At 35.6% G+C, this 17097-nt stretch overlaps 1 protein-coding gene across 4 annotated transcripts; it reads right to left on the bottom strand.

The window, feature by feature from the left end:
• Positions 1-967: 967 nt before the first annotated feature.
• On the bottom strand, positions 968-13637 carry LOC126480741 (RNA-binding protein 1-like). Of its 4 annotated transcripts, none has more exons than XR_007587462.1 (3): positions 13051-13637; positions 12814-12846; positions 968-2158 (listed from the first exon to the last, which is right to left on the bottom strand). XR_007587462.1 is itself a non-coding variant. In XM_050104011.1 (2 exons), exon 1 carries the CDS (start codon positions 13463-13465, stop codon positions 13076-13078), a length of 390 nt encoding a protein of 129 aa, XP_049959968.1. In that variant the 5' UTR covers positions 13466-13637; the 3' UTR covers positions 968-2158; positions 13051-13075. The 4 variants fall into 4 exon arrangements, 2 of the variants coding, with proteins under 2 accessions (XP_049959968.1, XP_049959970.1); XR_007587463.1 differs by lacking the exon at positions 12814-12846 and adding an exon at positions 4743-4891; XM_050104011.1 differs by lacking the exon at positions 12814-12846.
• Between the last annotated feature and the right edge of the window lie 3460 nt (positions 13638-17097).

Here is a 17097-nt window from a genome sequence, read left to right as displayed (position 1 = left end):
TATCCATGATTATCAAAATGGAAAAAAATGTTAGAACATATTAACCTTGCAACAGTAGTGATGGTTGGATGATTTTATCAACTGACAGCAATGGGGCAAACTGCACAGCAGAATTGGTCATCTTTCCAATCTGCCAGAAATAATGTAGGGACCCCTCGGTTGTCAAATGTCATTTTGTTGTAACAAATATATACTCCTGACTGCACACAGAATTAAAATACTGAAACAAGAATTATTCTACAGAATAACAAGTGCTGCATACTTTTAAATACCTTTATTAAAACACGTATTTGATTACATGAAGTAGAAATCACTCATTTCCAGAAACTGAACTTCACCTGTGGGCACAATAAAATAAAAATATATCAGGAAAAAAGTGCAATTGTGAATATCAACCTGGACAGTGGCATCAGGATCTTTCAAAGAGTTGAATTAATGAAGGGACACACCACATTTTTACTAATCAATGGTATATAGTACTTACACTACCTCAGATGTACTTACATTACATATTAATGTTAATTCATAAGGTCAATAATTGAAGGGACAAAGATTGTCACATACAGACACACACACCAAAATGTCAGTTTTTTGACGCTAAAATTTCAATAGTCTAGTTGATAAATAACATTCTTCTTTGAATGAACTTTATATTTAATTCTTCCTCCTAATTATCTCACTCAATAATCAAGCAACTGTTTGCTTCTTCATAACTATACAAAAGAATAACAATATTTACTGGAATGTAAAAACTTTTAATACCACAAAGGTTTCTTGAAAGAAAAAAGGTAATATTCTACATATTTACTGTGAAAGCTATGATTACTACTACATCACTGTGTTCTGAAATAAACTGCAACAAATTAATGAGGAAATGTGCTGCACTATTATTCAGTGGTAACAGCAAGCACATACTGGTAAGAATTACTAGGTTGTTTTCATGTTTAACACAAGTGACAAGAACAGCTTTAAGAAGATCCAATAAATCTTTTCGTTCAATCTTTATTTTCGAAACTTTGACATGGATTTCAAACAAGTTACAGATACTTAGTATAAAGACTTTTCACAATTAAGAGAAATTATAAATGGATCAAACAGGGTGCCAGGTGGAAGAGACATTCTGCATCCCAGATATGAGCACAGAAAATCAGAAATTATAACAATTCTGTTCCATGAAGAACAAAGTCACACTTTAAAAGCAACAGAACAAACACGGCTTCAGCTGACAGTAAATATAGTAATTTCATGTCCATCCCTGAAAATTAATCCCTGATGGTAGAGATGCAATTAAGTTTTGCAGTGAATAGCCCAGTATATTATTAATAAACACTTTTATATAACCTAGAGACACTGTATTGATTTTGTATACTATTACTTAGTAACAGCAACAGTACTACCTACTTATTACACAGCTAGTGGGATACAAAATTGGCATACATATTCATGAAAAGAACTTCACTGAAACAATAACCATGAACAATTATCCTTAGACACTCAGTTTAATTAACATTTACTGGGTTGCTGGTATTACAATGTACCAACTTCTTTATACTTTCATTATTAGACAGACAATGGCACTTCTTTGTGAACACAAAAATCAAAGTAAACCATTCCCCAAGAAGAAAGAAGTTTGTGCTTCATAACTACGCATTAATTATTTGAATGTCGGTGAGCATAAATCAATATATATGCATATATCAAACTTTTAACACCTGAAAACCAAATTACATTTAGAACATTGCAAATCTTCATCTCCTGAGTACTTGAACACAGGAGAGGGGGCCACTATGTTAGGCAAAAAAACAAGTGCTGTGGAATGTGTATTAGCATGCATTTACAGTAACAGTCATACTTCATGAGATGCCAGTAAGCATATATGGAGTAAACTGAGGAAGTGTACATTCTGAACTGAGATGTGATGATGCATACAAAACTGTGAGGAATATTGTTGAATGGGCCACCACAGGAGCCACATGGTGCAGCCTGTTAGTTTCCTAGTATTCAAAGCTCTGAGAAATTGAAGTTTGACAATGTTGTATAAGATTTTTGCTTTCAGTGAACGACACGTGCCTCCTGGTAAAAGCAACTACTATGGGTTGTCCACTTTTTCTGTTGGAGATGTATGTCGAAGCCTCTTCATCCTGGCAGTTTGATCAACCTGCAGAGAGAAAATGAATGATAAGAATGCAACATAATTACCTTATGAACACCCTACATCTCTTTTTTCAGTTTAGATTTTACTGGATAATGGCCTTCATTCAACAACTTGTGAACACCATGTTATAATTTCTGAACATGTAACAACATAGTATGTCTATGTCCAATATGTAAGTTTGAATGACCCCCACAATGCCTTGGCCAACGTGCGTAGATGTAATCAAAGCAAAATAATATGAATTACATGAGGCACTAAACAGCAGGTTGGCACATTTTAAAGTAAATCTACTTTTCAACCCCCACCCCACTTAAGATCATAAGTCAGTCTACATGGAGCAGTTACCAACAAAACGTTATCCCCTCTTGTTAGTCTTGTCACCAAAGTAATCACTTCAGTTTCTGTCTTGATGTGATGGAAAGAATACATGAAACAACAACACAGCAAGGCAGAAACTCAAGTGATTACTTTGGAGATGGCACCAACACAGGGGAATATTCTTTTGTTCTAACTGCTCCATGTACACTTGAACTTTTTTACATAAAGGAACTGCTGACAAACTGAAAAAATCTGCTCCACAACAAAGAAACACTAGCATGGGTAGTACTTTATAAACAAATTCACATTAGTGGAATGTAAATAATGAGTGGTACACAATAACTCACACTAAGTGTCCAAACTACAATCAATGGCAATGTTATGTGGAAGGCATTACTATCAGACAGTGTTGCCATTCATTCATAATATACTTTTGGTGTATAACAAAACAAAGACCCCTTCTTGTTTGATATTAATTGTCCAGTGTCAAGAAAATCACGTTTCACTGGCCTTCAAACACACAATGGAATTTGTAGTTTTTGCCAGACTATATAATATGGTTTCATGTGCACATTATTTCCCATCAGGAAACAGATCTATGACTTCATTATTTTTACAGGTGACTAATGAAAATCATTGTAAATTTAAGCAGTGAGCCACAATAATACGGTACACGTCCTCTGAAGAACATTTTCAAAGTTAGGACTGAATACAATTGTTTCCAACAGAGAATCTCGGCTCTGGAGGACCCATTGGTTAAAGTGTTTTTTTATATAATGGCCTCAGAGTAATTGTCAGCACAAACCTGCATCTATCAATGTTAACAGTGATAACCAACACAAATGCACCTCTCCATCAATATTTATTTTGTACTTAATTTGCTCACATGAAATAGAACACTCAAGCTACACTGCACATTATATATGCTATGGTAGCACCAACTAAAATAGTGATGTATCTAAATGTTATGCATGTACACGTTTCATTAGCATTAAAATTATATCAACAGATCTACTGTTTTACTTCATTGGTTAGAAGATGCAAAGAACTGCATTTCTTAATTCTGTGATGACAGTGGAATATTGCATTTGTGGATTCTAAATGTTAGTAGATTGTAATATTTAAGCATTTGTTAAGTCTATGAAAGCCAATAATACAATAATCTTCTGCCATCAGGTATATACAATGTGTGTCTCAAAAATAAGGGCCAATTGGCTGGAAAATGTCATATGTTGACAAAATTTACACACTTTTGCATGGTCATAATCATTCTTAAAGCACTTCTCATGTCACAGAGACGAAACACTATTCTAATTTCACTGTCTGTCCCTCACAAGCAAGCTACATTCAGTTTCAGAATACTTTTTATTTTGATATTCTGGGCTATATGAAATTTGTCGAAGGAATATTACTCAGCTTCCAAAATGCAGTTGCAAAACTTTCTGGGCAGACTGTCTTGAACTTTTAGTAAATGAGTGATGAAACTTATGCACTGCTGTTCCAACTGGCTGTCATATGGAAGTGGTTGTTTCTTCTCCACCCATGTGAATTATTTCACTTTTATGATCCCACTACTTGCTAACAACTGCAAATTCCAATTTTTTGAGAGCATCTTGAGCATTTTAGATTTAATCTTTCAGTTTCTGGGTAATAAGAAGTATAAGACACACCAGTAAAAAGTCCATAACAAGTGAATTATGAAGCAACAGTTACCCAGCATTTTTTAAATCTTAAGTTCTTATGCCTACAAAATAGCCTCACCACATTCACTGCCTCTTACGTTTGATGATGATCTTGTATTTTCACAGCCAATTCACATTGCTGCCATGCATAACTGAGGATATGTGGTTATTTACATCCAAGGATTTACACGTACTACTGTGAGCTGATCACTGCAGTCACTTTCACATCAATTCACCATTACTTTTGAGACATGCCTTGTATAAAACAATTCCATGCATGTTTCTACCTCTGAGTAACAGCAAAATTATATGAAGACCATTTTTCACTTAGAACCAACAAACCTTTTTGCTCAGGGTGAGCAGCTTAATTTCTGCATACAAACCCCTTTTAAAATCTGACAAGATCACCATTTGCCTTCTAGGCAATGTTCCAGGTGAACAATAGTAAATAGTCAATGGTGCTTCAGCATCAATTCAAGCAGCTTCAATGCTGATGAACCATCAACCTATTTTTCAGGTTTTTATTTTAGACTGCACGATACTGCATTAGCATAATATGTAGCACTGTGCTTTCACTGAGTACTGACCTTCAGAGCAGGAAGCAGTGGAAGTTGTCACGTGTGAACAGACGCACTGCTTACATCATGTGCCTAACTACTGTGAATCATGGAATGAATTTTGTTATTCCATGTGTGACCAAGTGATATTCTTGCGCACTCCCTGCAGATACAGCTCACTGTAATCATAAACTGTATCATACCACCTGACGACGGAAGAATACAGCAACTACAACTTGTTTGCATTTGGCTCATTTCGCATTTTATTGCCCACAAATAAATGCTGCATAATGTGGCACATTTGGAGTTACTGCACAGTAGACATCCTATGATGATTTACATATAAAGGTAATTTGGTGGTATGTACTTTACAAGCATACAAGACTCAGCCCAGCAATAGTATTTCATAAGATAACCTTGTCAATCAGACTCATTCTTACAAATTGGCAAGTACCTAGCAGCCTAACATTCACTATCAACAGGTCAAAGTATTCCTAGCAGCTTAGACTATTATGAAACTGGTACAAAACAGAATATTACAGAAAAATTTTACAACTTCTTGTATCAGCAAGATTAAATTATATTATCAAGATATTTGATACATGAATGAACAAACCTGTATACTATTGCATAATTTCAGTTTCCAACAAAAAGTTATCCGCCTAATTTTTTCCTAATTATGTTGCTTTATTACTAGTAGATTATTTTTGTAATTTATTTTAACAAGGAGTACTGTTAACTTACACTTGTCTTTATTTTTATTTATTATGTACTGAAGAATCAAGACAGAATACAGAAATGAACACTTTGACGAAGGTACGGAAAGTGCTACTACTAAGTCCATAGTTTAGGCACTTTGTGTTAACTCTAACCTGAAGTGTGGTTTGAACATAAGATGTTTTATTCCACTCAATTCTAATTAAAGTTATGAATGATGTTCTTTCTCGGCACAACAGCCACAAAAAACTTACAATTTAACTATGGAGTTTTACCATGATGCAATATGACATATACTTGTTGGATAAGTACTCATTTTTATCAGCCCAGCTTCAACCTAAGCTAATGTTCTAACTTAATTATCAGTGGCTCACAAATGCAGACTGCTCTGTATGGGATCTGGATACCGTCATTTGAAACCGACACTGTTCTGCCTAATTATTTACAATTTCTCGTTATTTCAATATTAATGTGCAGAGCTATTATATTTGGTACTGAGAATTCTTCACCTTCAATGTAATCCAGCCATGAAAGAGGTAACTTACAAAATCCTTGTTTGACTGATTCGTGAGTAATGCTATTCCATAAAGGACTTAACCGATGGATCAAAAGAAAAAAACTTTTGTGATAGGTTTAACTAGCAAATTTTCATTGGCAGAGTATACAAAAAGAAGTGTCGCAGAGAGGTTAACCTGTGAAATTATGAGAATCCACATTTTATGAAGAGTCGAGCATCATCTTACTTTCTAACATACGTAATGGGAAGTGATCATGATTGTAAATCATGGGGTGATTTCATACCGTGTTGATGATAATCCTTCCCCTGCATTGTTCACAAACAAAGGAACAAGGAAGGTGTGGGAAGATAATGATACCCGAAGTACCAGCTGCTACAAATCGAAATGTGAGGAGCATAGTTGATGGCAACCATCATCAGTTTCAATGAATTCTGACAAAGGTGGGGGAACAAAAATTCTTGATCAGGATAGTTATCAATGGCTACCACAAAATAAAAAGTGTTAAGTGCAGATAATGACTGAAGAAGTGTGCTGTACATTCAAGTAATCTGAAGATGAGATTGATAATCATGTCAAACATACGGTAAAGAGTGTTCTTGTCAAGAGCAATTTTAACAGGTGGATACCACACTGCTAACTACACAAAGCATTTGGAGTTATGAAAATGTGTTCTTGACAGGCCTTATTTCATGAAGTCAATGTGTGATACTTCATAACTGGTTTGGAAATAAGGGTGAACCAACTTAATATAAGGCAACAAAAACAGTCTTCCACTAAGTATTAAAAGGATAAAACGAAAGTTGGCACTCCAAGTCATGGGCATAGATATCTGTTCCTAGAGATGTTTGTGCCAATAACATTTTCAAACTAAATTACTCTGGTGGAGCAGGGGAAAGAAAATTATGGTGGGAAGAAATCTAAAATTTAACTTTTGTTGCTAAATTTGCTATAGACAGCAGCCGCTTGAATCATGATGGGAAACTGGAGAACATTCTAGAATTCACCTACATTACAGAAACCACAGATGTTTGCAAGGGAGCTACATTTTGAATGTGCAACTGTACTGGACAAATGCCCCCAACACTCAGCATTTACAGAGGGTATTTTTAAATTCATAACATTAGCCTGCATTATAATGAGTCAAAAACACTAAAATAATGTTTTTACTGTCAATAACTACAACATCCAACACTTCCGAAAAACCTAGTACAATGGGAAGATTTTCACTTCAATGGTTGTCACTGAAACTGACAGCTAATGCACTTTAAAGATTATCATTTATGGCTGTTCAATTGAAAGTTTCTACATTCTGTACTCCATTTTTGTGAAAGGCATGCTTTACGCAACTGACTTCTAAATGGACTACTAAGGATGTGTGCACAATACATACTTGCAGAATGCCAATGATCAACTGAATGTGACAAGCATACAGTTTTAAAATCCTGAGTATGTAGAAGACTACACATGTACTATGGCATAATCTGCTAACATTGGAAACAAATGAATACTCTCAACACTAACATATATAGTTCATTTCTTGCTCTTAATCTTCATCTTGTATTCTGATATGTTTTTGAGACACACTGCAAAGCCTGCATGACAACTTAAGTGCTGTTCAACGTGGGAGATCAAATACCAAAGGAACAAATATTTTTACAACAGATGGACAAACAGGATATAAGCAAGCCTTTTAATGAAAATTGTTTCAACAGTTAAAAAATTAACTCTATTGAAGGAAAACACTTTTGGAAGTTTTTCAAACACTTAGGAAGAAAACAGGATGAAGTATAAAGGTAACAGGTGCTATGTACTGGCTTCCACATATTGTTTGGTGTGCACATGTGCGTGTACACTTATATATCTTCTCAACCAAGTAAGTGCTAACGCTTTGAAATATCTGCAAAACATTTCTTATTCCTTCACAACTAAGCAGTGGTGGGATTTGTCAAGAACATCCACTATTAATTTTACCTTAGTCAATTAACTTATTGCTAGTTTCTTAATGCTGTTAATAGCTCCTGGATTTGTGAATACAGTCTCTAAATCTTATTTTCACCACTCACTACTGAGCAAAGCAATAACATTCCATTGACATTCTGCGAAGTACGAACAAGCACCACCTGATAATGACACTTCCTACCATTCCGTAACATCCAATGGGATTGTCCTTTGCACTAAAAATATGGATGCCAAACTGTACAGCTGACAGCACTCTGAAGAATTTTAATAAGCTTTACCTTCTCAAAAACTTTTGGCTTCACTGGTCGAGCCATCTTATAAAAAACAGCCCTCCTAAGAACATTCTATGTACACAAATGAAAAGTGCTGAGGTAACAGAAGCAATTGTGTTCATATACCACGGATTTTTTTCTGTAAGAAATTAAGTTTAAAAATCTGATTCTAAATAAGAAGCAAAATGAGACATTATAAAATTTTTGTAATTCTTCCAACACCTTGCAAATTTTTCACACAAATCCCATATAATAAAGACTGGAGAAACACTACAGGCTAAAACTGAACAGTGCCTCGTACGAAGCATCAAATTTTTGTAAGTCATATGCAGCAATGTTTCACACTCATTCAATCCACTTGTCATGACCACCTAACAATGATGTTTAACTCAATGGTCTTTGCACCCAACGTTGCCCTCCGAGTATCTCCCTTGTTCCCATCTACTAATAGTAATTAGCAATGCAGTTTTCCTTGCTGCATCAGATGTGAGACAGTCATATGATACATATATTACATTTGTCATTTTAACACCTTGAGTAGCCAAGACAAAAGCTCTGTGTACAGTGGAGTGATTTAGCTGTGCATAGGTGCCAAAACAAGATACAAAACTTCCTAGCAGATTAAAAGTGTGCGCCCGACTGAGACACTTGTCAGCAAAATTTCATATCAGCACACACTCCACTGCACAGTGAAAATTTCATTCTGGAAATATTCCCCTTGCTGTGGCTTAAGCCATGTCTCTCCAATATCCTTTCTTCCAGGAGTGATAGCCAACGTGTTTCGTTGAAGTGTGAAGTTAGGAAATGTACTGGCAGAAGTAAAGCTATGGAGATGGGTTTGAGTTGTGTCTGGGTAATACAGCTGGTCGAACCCTTGCTCATGAAAAGGCAAAGTATGAATGTCAGTCCAGCACACAGATTTAATCTACTAAGAAGTTAATACCAGAGCCCACTTCACTGCAGAGTGAAAGTTTCATTCTAGAGATAACTAAGATTCTGCTTCAGAGTGGATTCGAGCACACAAAGATTTTAGAAAGAAAGAGCTTAAAAACAAAAATGAAAGCAGCAAAGTACTAATTAAGAAAGAAAATCAGCTGTCAGCGAAAACTGATGGAAATTATTGAAGATTCGCAGTCTAAAGTGTGAAATGCCTAAGGCAACAAACGTTAACTTTTTCCTCTATATCATATGCATTACAACAATTCTCCAAGTTTGCTATTAAACTTCTGATACTATAAGGTTGTTCCATTCAAAGTAAGCCAAGACTATGGAATAATTTACATTCAATACTGGTTCACAAATCATTCCAGTACTAAAGAGCATGACCTGAAATCTTTATGCGCATAACTTTTCAAAATATGGCAGGCAGAAAAACTAAGCTCCATCTGACTACAAAATTTACTTAAAGTAATAAACAGAAACACCATACTGTACCAAGTGGGTTTTTACTGACATATATGATACATCTTTTTGAATTTCAAATCTCACATTTAATTAGAGAGAGAGAGAGAGAGAGAGAGAGAGAGAGAGAGAGAGAGAGGGGGGGGGTCAAACAAATTCAAAATATTTTTCATCATACTGTACACAAGAAGCTGCTTGTCTGGGAAATAAATATGTGCAAAATCTAAAAATAGTGCAATAAGGGGATGGGAGGTGTTCAGCAGGCAATTTGAACCCTTTATTCTTTTTAATAGCATGACTTTTTCTGCTTGCTCGGGATAGTGATGAGGCAATTATGTCTGCAGTAGCTCTTAATAATATCACCAGAGACACACAGCCACAATGTATTTTATGTGAAACATTAGACTTCCTCGGCCTGCCTTCATACAAAATTTCAGATCACACATTGCATCATGGATAGGAGCAACTGTAACTCTCCTTGGCTGTTGAACAGCATCTGATGGAGACTAATCCAAAAGCCATAATCTACATTGTATGAACAATCTAATACCAATACACTGCAGCCTCAAGAAGTCTTGAATCTTTATTGTATTAAAGACTAACTTGTTATACATTTATCACCAAATGTATTTCATAAGCAAGTGTGAGGGAAGTTATTAACTGAAGAAACCGTAGGAACAATGCAGTCTTAATACAGAAAGGGCTTGATGTGAAGCAGAAGACATGCAATTACACATCAGACAGTACACTCTGCAAAATAGTGCTGCTGTAAAAAGGCAAGTATTACACTCACTTCCTGCCAAACAAAATCCATCCCAACTTATCACATGAAAATGCAGTAAGCAGCATAAACCAGAGAGCTAATTACATGAATAAACACAATTACAGTACACGTAGTTAAAGGGAATCTGCATACTACTTGCAATAGAAAAGTTATAAAAATATGTTCTAAAGACTGAACATACCACAGGAACTAATTTTAGCTTACATGAAAGTAGAAAATTTGCATCTGGAATCAGATGAGAGTGAAAATGTGAAAGGATAAACAAGAATGGGGGTGGAGGAGGGAAGGCAAGACGAAAGACAGTAATGTAAAAGGCTAAATGCATTCATGAAGCCCTACCTGACGGTCCACAAGGCTATAATTAAAAACGAAATTTTAAGAAAATTGTATAAAACTTATTTACATCCATTTTCCTTTTATTACTTGGAAAATTCTATAGGTGTGCTTTTCATTCTAGTGACTTGTCTCATGCAATTCCCACAATAGATTATCCTGTGCAAGTCTCTTCATCTCCCTTCAATTTCTGCAACCTACATCCATTTGAACATGGTTCCCATATTATTCCCTTCAACCCCTGCACTTCCCTCCATCACCAAATTTACAATTCCTCCCTCCCGCCTCAGCACGAGCCCTCCCATTTGATCTGCCATCTGGTCAAGTTGCAATTAAAAAATCACCCCCCCCCCCATTAGATTCAGTACGTATGCGTACATTCATCATTCTTCTGCAGCAGATTTCCTAAGCTTTTATTCTCCTCATCTGAACTGTTTATTCTCCAACTTTCATTTCCATACAAGAATAAGCTCCAAACATATACTCCCAGAAAATACTTCATAACACAAATTAATATTCAATGCTAAATTTCTCTTCCTCAGAAATGCTTTTTGTGCTGCAGCCAGTCTGCATTTTACATCCTCTCTACTTGAGCCATTATAAGTAATTTTGTTGTCCAAACAACAGAACTAATTTTGGTATGCTTTTCTAATCTAATTCCCTCACCGTCACCTAATTTAATCCTTGTTTACCTGTTTATGTTTACCACACAGTGTCAGCCCCCCCCCCTCCCTCAATTCCATTTGACTGCTCTTCAAACCACTTTGCCTTCTCACAGAATTATGACGACAAACCTCAAAGCTTTATTGCTTCTCCTTGAACTTTAAACACCTATTTTTTTTCACTGCTTGCTCAAGACACAGAGTGAAAAACAACATTACAACACAGTTCACAAGACAAGGAAAATGGCCTACTTTCAATCTTTGTCTGTACAAGCTGAAATAAGTTTACTATACAATTTGACAGATTAACTGCAACCAAGCAAAAAATGAATGGAACTAGTTGTGTGTTCCTTACTCTTGTTTGCAATAAATGTTGGACAAAATGCAAGGACGAGTTTGTGGAAAATTGAGAACATGATTCATGAAACAGTAACATAACACAATGTATGTCAGGGGGAAAAAAATGAAAGTGCAATACAACTGAGGAATGTTGAAAATATCTATGCTTCCTTAACTTTACATGAAAGGCAGCATTAGACCCATACATTTTAATAAAAGATAATCTGAAGAAACTTTCACAAAATACAGTATCACATTTATGAGATGTTTCACAAGTCAGAGCTAGGCTCCAGCTATCAGAAAAGTTTATTCTGAGATCTAATACAAATGTAGGGCTTTTACAACTCAATGTAGACAACGAAAATGATTGTGTTCGATACATCTAAAGCACTCAGTCATTACGAAAATATATACATTTATCATCACTCGTGAACAGTGCATTGAATAGAAAAGGTTAACATGCATGCCAAGAATATTTTAGAGGTGTATAAAATTCCACATCTATTACCATTTCCCTTTAGACACACACACACACACACACACACACACACACACACACACACACACACAAGAAAGACAATTACCAGCATTTGTCACAAATTCTTACCTTTTAAATTCATCACTTATTAACTGCTATGAAGATTTCTCTTCTACCCCACCCCTAAGTCGTGATTACGCTGTTTTACATAGACTTATGGAATTCACAGAATTCGTTATAGCATTCAGTAAGGGCAATCATTCTTACTGTACACTAGCTGTATTTTAATTACCGAGATATCGTGAATATTCTGAGAAAAGTATTCTTTAACGTAATGGCATGAGTCGTCTTAAAGAGGACAATACAAAAACGTTATCTTCGGTCGATTTCGTCAAAACTCTTACCTGTAAAGCTTCAAAAATTTCTCATACATCTTTCCATTCCATGATATATCTACAATAATATGAATTCATAATTACAAAAAATATGAACAAATGAACATATTAAATGTCATTAAAAGTAACATCTGAAAACATCTTAGCAAATTTAAATCCACAAACACAAAGTATTCTGCTCCAGATCTTTCACGAAAGACAACAAACGTAGTCCATAATACAATGGAGATAATTTAGGCCTACCTGAATCGGCTAGACATTTCGCCATGCTGAACGCTGAAAGAAAATACTGTTACTTTGTAGGCAATTTTTCAACATATAACAACACGTGTAAGTAAACATGCGAACACAAAAATGATAATACTGTAACAATGCAAAAAAAGGTATTACAGGAATTCCAGTCAAGGTCACACGACAAGTTTAACAAAAATTAATTTTAATGGTATCTCACCACGAGAGCAAAAATGAATAATTGCCCACCTGATTTTTTTTTTCTTTTGTTAGTTTATCTTCTGTCTCGTGAATCTCCACGAGAGCGTCTCGGTGATGCACTTCGGGATCTGGATCGGCTGTACGAACGACGTCGTGGTGTTCGTGATCTTGAACGACCACGACGATCACCACCGGCACTTCTTCGGCTTCTCCCTGTTGACATCTCCACCCTTACGCGGGAGCCACACATTCTAATACCGTCGAGACCCCGAACAGCATCTTCAGCGTCTCTCGGGTCTTCAAACTGCACAAAGGCAAACCCAGGTGGGTTTCTTGCTAGCCAAACATCTCTAAGACGCCCATACTTACTGAAAGCGGATTCAATTTCATATTTGGAAGCGCTACTTCCCAGATTTCCCACAAACACTTTGCATGACAAATCCCAATCTCTGTAGCGAGACATATTGCCGATTGTTTTCTCTGGTGTATTATAAATTCGGTGGATTTACTCTTTAAATTTACCACCACTTACTCGGGAGACTAAAATTTCAAAAATACCCCTTTACAATCACTCACGAGACGCCATTTACCCAACACCTTTCGACACAGATAGAATTCGCTTCACACAAACAACCTCTGGCAAAGATATTACTTGTGAGAACAAAGACCTAAACGGACACTTGAAAAGGTAAAACTTACCTAACGTTTCCAGTTAATAGCCATCGCACATTATACATTTAAACTTTCAGAATGTGCTTTATTCTTGATTATTTCCATTTAAGATTAAAAAGGTCGTACGAGAGAGATTTGTGCTATTCCGGTAAATTGATTGATTTACGCGGGAATTTTAAAATCATAATTCGTCATGGAGGCCGCAGAAATAGTAACTGGAAATATCTAGAAAATAATAATGTCAGTAACGGGATTCATACTGCACCAACTCGAAAGAGCCCTGTATTAAATTCTAGGATGCAGTAAAACGGCGGCATACGGGGGCTCTTATTATTTGGAATCTCAGATATTGTACGAAAACTTCGTAAAGTCATCAAGAGTTGTGGTGACTACTTGTCAATTGAAAACAATCTGCAATGAACCTTGAATCATAGGTTGTGAAAATAAGTTTTAATACTATCAGTAATAATAACAATAGGATAAAGAATGTGTACGTCATTCTTCTGTGTAGTAACGGGATCACAGATTTGACTGAAATTTTTAACAAACATTTCCTGTCAGTAACCCAACAAATTGGCTGTAGGCCCTCTGTTGAGGAAGCTATGACTTTATGTCAGGATGCATACTCCAACATAATACCAGAAATGTACATTAATCCTTTCACTGTAGAGGAAATTCAAACAGTCATCTGGTCTTTAAAGTGTAAGAACTCTGCAGGGGTAGATAATGTATCCAATAATTTATTGATATTTTAATGTATATGGATTAGTGATATTCTGTGCCATATTTTTGATGCTTCATTTCAACAAGGCATTTTTCCTGAAAGACTCAAGTATGCCATTGTGAAGCTCCTACACAAGAAGGGTGATAGAGCTGAGCTCACTAACTACCACCCTGTTTCACTAGTAACAGCCTTCTCTAAAATTCTAAAAAAAATTAATGCACAATAAAATTACTGAACACCTCATAATGAACACTTATCAACAAGAGCCAGTTTGGCTTTCAAAGGGGCTGTTCAACTGAGGATGCAGTGTATGCACTTACAAATGAAATACTTGAATGTCTAAATCAAACAATGGTAGGAATTGGTGTTTTCCGTGACTTATCAAAGGCATTTGATTGTGTAGATTACCACATTCTCATGCAGAAAGCCAAACTACTTGGAATAAGGGGTGTCGCAGGTAACTGGCTGCAATCTTATCTTCAGGAAAGAAAACAGAAAGTAATTTTAAACAGCTCAGATGAGTCAAGGGATATCTCCGCTCAGTCTGAATGGACTTCTATTAGTTGTGGTGTGCCTCAAGGCTCAATTCTGGGGGCCACTGTTGTTTTTGATGTTTATAAATGATTTACCATTGTGTGCAAGCCTGCCTTGCAAATTTACTCTTTTTGCTGATGATACCACCGTCTTCATGAGTGGAAAATCAGATGTTAATTTCGAGTCAGTTAACAACATACTCTCTGAAGTGACTAACTGGTTCAGTGTTAATGGTCTCTCTCTAAACTCAAGTAAGACAAATTTTATCGAGTTCCATACAAAAACAAAAAAAGTGAGAGAAATAAATGTAGCATGTGGAAATCAACTAATAGAAAGAATGGATGTGTCTAAATTTCTTGGAGCACATATTGATAGCAAAATGAACTGGCCCTTCCATATACAACAGACCCTAAAAAAAATGAGCTCGGCTATGTATGCTATCAGAATGATGTCTTCCATTGGAGATTTAACCACTGTGAAGTTCGCATACTATGGGTATTTTCTCTCCATTATGTGTTACGGAATTATCTTCTGGGGAAATTTAGCTTTAGCAAAGAAATTTTTGTGGCCTAGAAAAGGGCTATTAGAATTATGTGCAGAGTACCCCTAGGACATCATGCCGTAACCTTTTCAAAAAGCTGCAAATAATGACCACTGTATCCCAGTACATATATTCGCTGATGTGTTTTGTAATTAAGAACCCTGCACAATTTCCATCAAATAAGAACTATCACAAAAATAATACAAGAGGGAAAGAAAATCCTCATTGTGAACTTAAGAACCTGATAGTTGTTCGGAGAGGTGTCAAATGGTCAGGAACAAAAATTTTTACCATTTCCCTGACCAGATAAAATGATTAAGAGAAAATGAATCTCTTTTTAAAGCAAAACTGAAGGAATATTTGTTAAATATGTCTGTTTATACATTAGAAGAGTTTTATGATGCAAAAAGGGAAATAGCATTTAGACAGAGTTATCCATCTTGTTAACAAAGAAATGTGCTTGCAATTTTTCTCCAAATTAAAACATGAAATTTTGTATTAACACTCAAAGAAATCTGCTGTTATATGTACAATATCTGTTTTTCCTCTAAACTGTGTATTAACTATATGCAGTTATGTAGAACATTTTTTATATATTTAATGAAGACTGTTTTGTATCTTTTTGTATGTTTGTTGTTTTGCATGTTTGACTCGTTCCACATCTCATGTGACGTGCTCGCAACACAAGATCTATGGAACATGAAATAAATAAATAAATAATCTCATGAGGACCATTCTACTGAAACTGCTATTAAGCTATTAAGTTGTTCAGTAAATGACTAGTTTAGTTCTAATTTAAGAAACTGAATGCAGGAAGTTATTCTAGGCTATTTGAATAGTACAAAGAGGAAAACCACATCAACTGCATGGGGAGAAATTACACTTGGAATTCCACAGGGTTTGATTATTAGTCCCCATACTATTCTTGCTTTACATTAGATGTTTGTCATTTGACTCAGGACGCAATATTAGCACCAATTGCGGATAATACAAGCAATGTTGTGAAGCTGAACAAAGAAGCATTAATGAAGAAAATGATAAATGATTTTTTTAAGCTACTGAATGGTTTTTCATAAATGGGCTAGCTTTAAACTTTGAAGAAACACAATTCGCCCTATACTGCACAGTCAAAAATATCGCACCTCCTACTAACCCAGTATATCAACAGAAATAACAAACAAGATAGAAAATTGTTAAGTTCTTATGTGTGCATACTTATGACAACTTAAAATGGAAACACAAATAGTAAATATGCTAAATCACTTAGGTTTACCTACGTTTTTCATACGAATAGGGGATATGAAGTCTTTAAGCTAACATATTTTGCATATTTTCACTCAGTGGTGTATTTTAAAAAAAATATTCAAAAGTAACTCCTCAATTAAGCAAAAGTATTCTATGCATACAAGGAAATAATAAGAATTGTTCAAAATGTTCAAATGTGTGTGAAATCTTATGGGACTTAACTGCTAAGGTCATCAGGCACTAAGCTTACACACTACTTAACCTAAATTATCCTAACGACAAACACACACACCCAAGCCCGAGGGAGGACTCGAACCTCCACCGGGACCAGCCACACAGTCCATAACTGCAGCACCTTAGACCACTCGGCTAATCCCAT

Source organism: Schistocerca serialis, chromosome 5, assembly GCF_023864345.2.
Source record: "Schistocerca serialis cubense isolate TAMUIC-IGC-003099 chromosome 5, iqSchSeri2.2, whole genome shotgun sequence".
In the NCBI taxonomy this organism is placed as follows: Eukaryota; Metazoa; Arthropoda; class Insecta; order Orthoptera; family Acrididae; genus Schistocerca; species Schistocerca serialis.
Note: the sequence above shows the minus strand (reverse complement) of the source record. Positions and strands in the feature narration are given on the sequence as shown.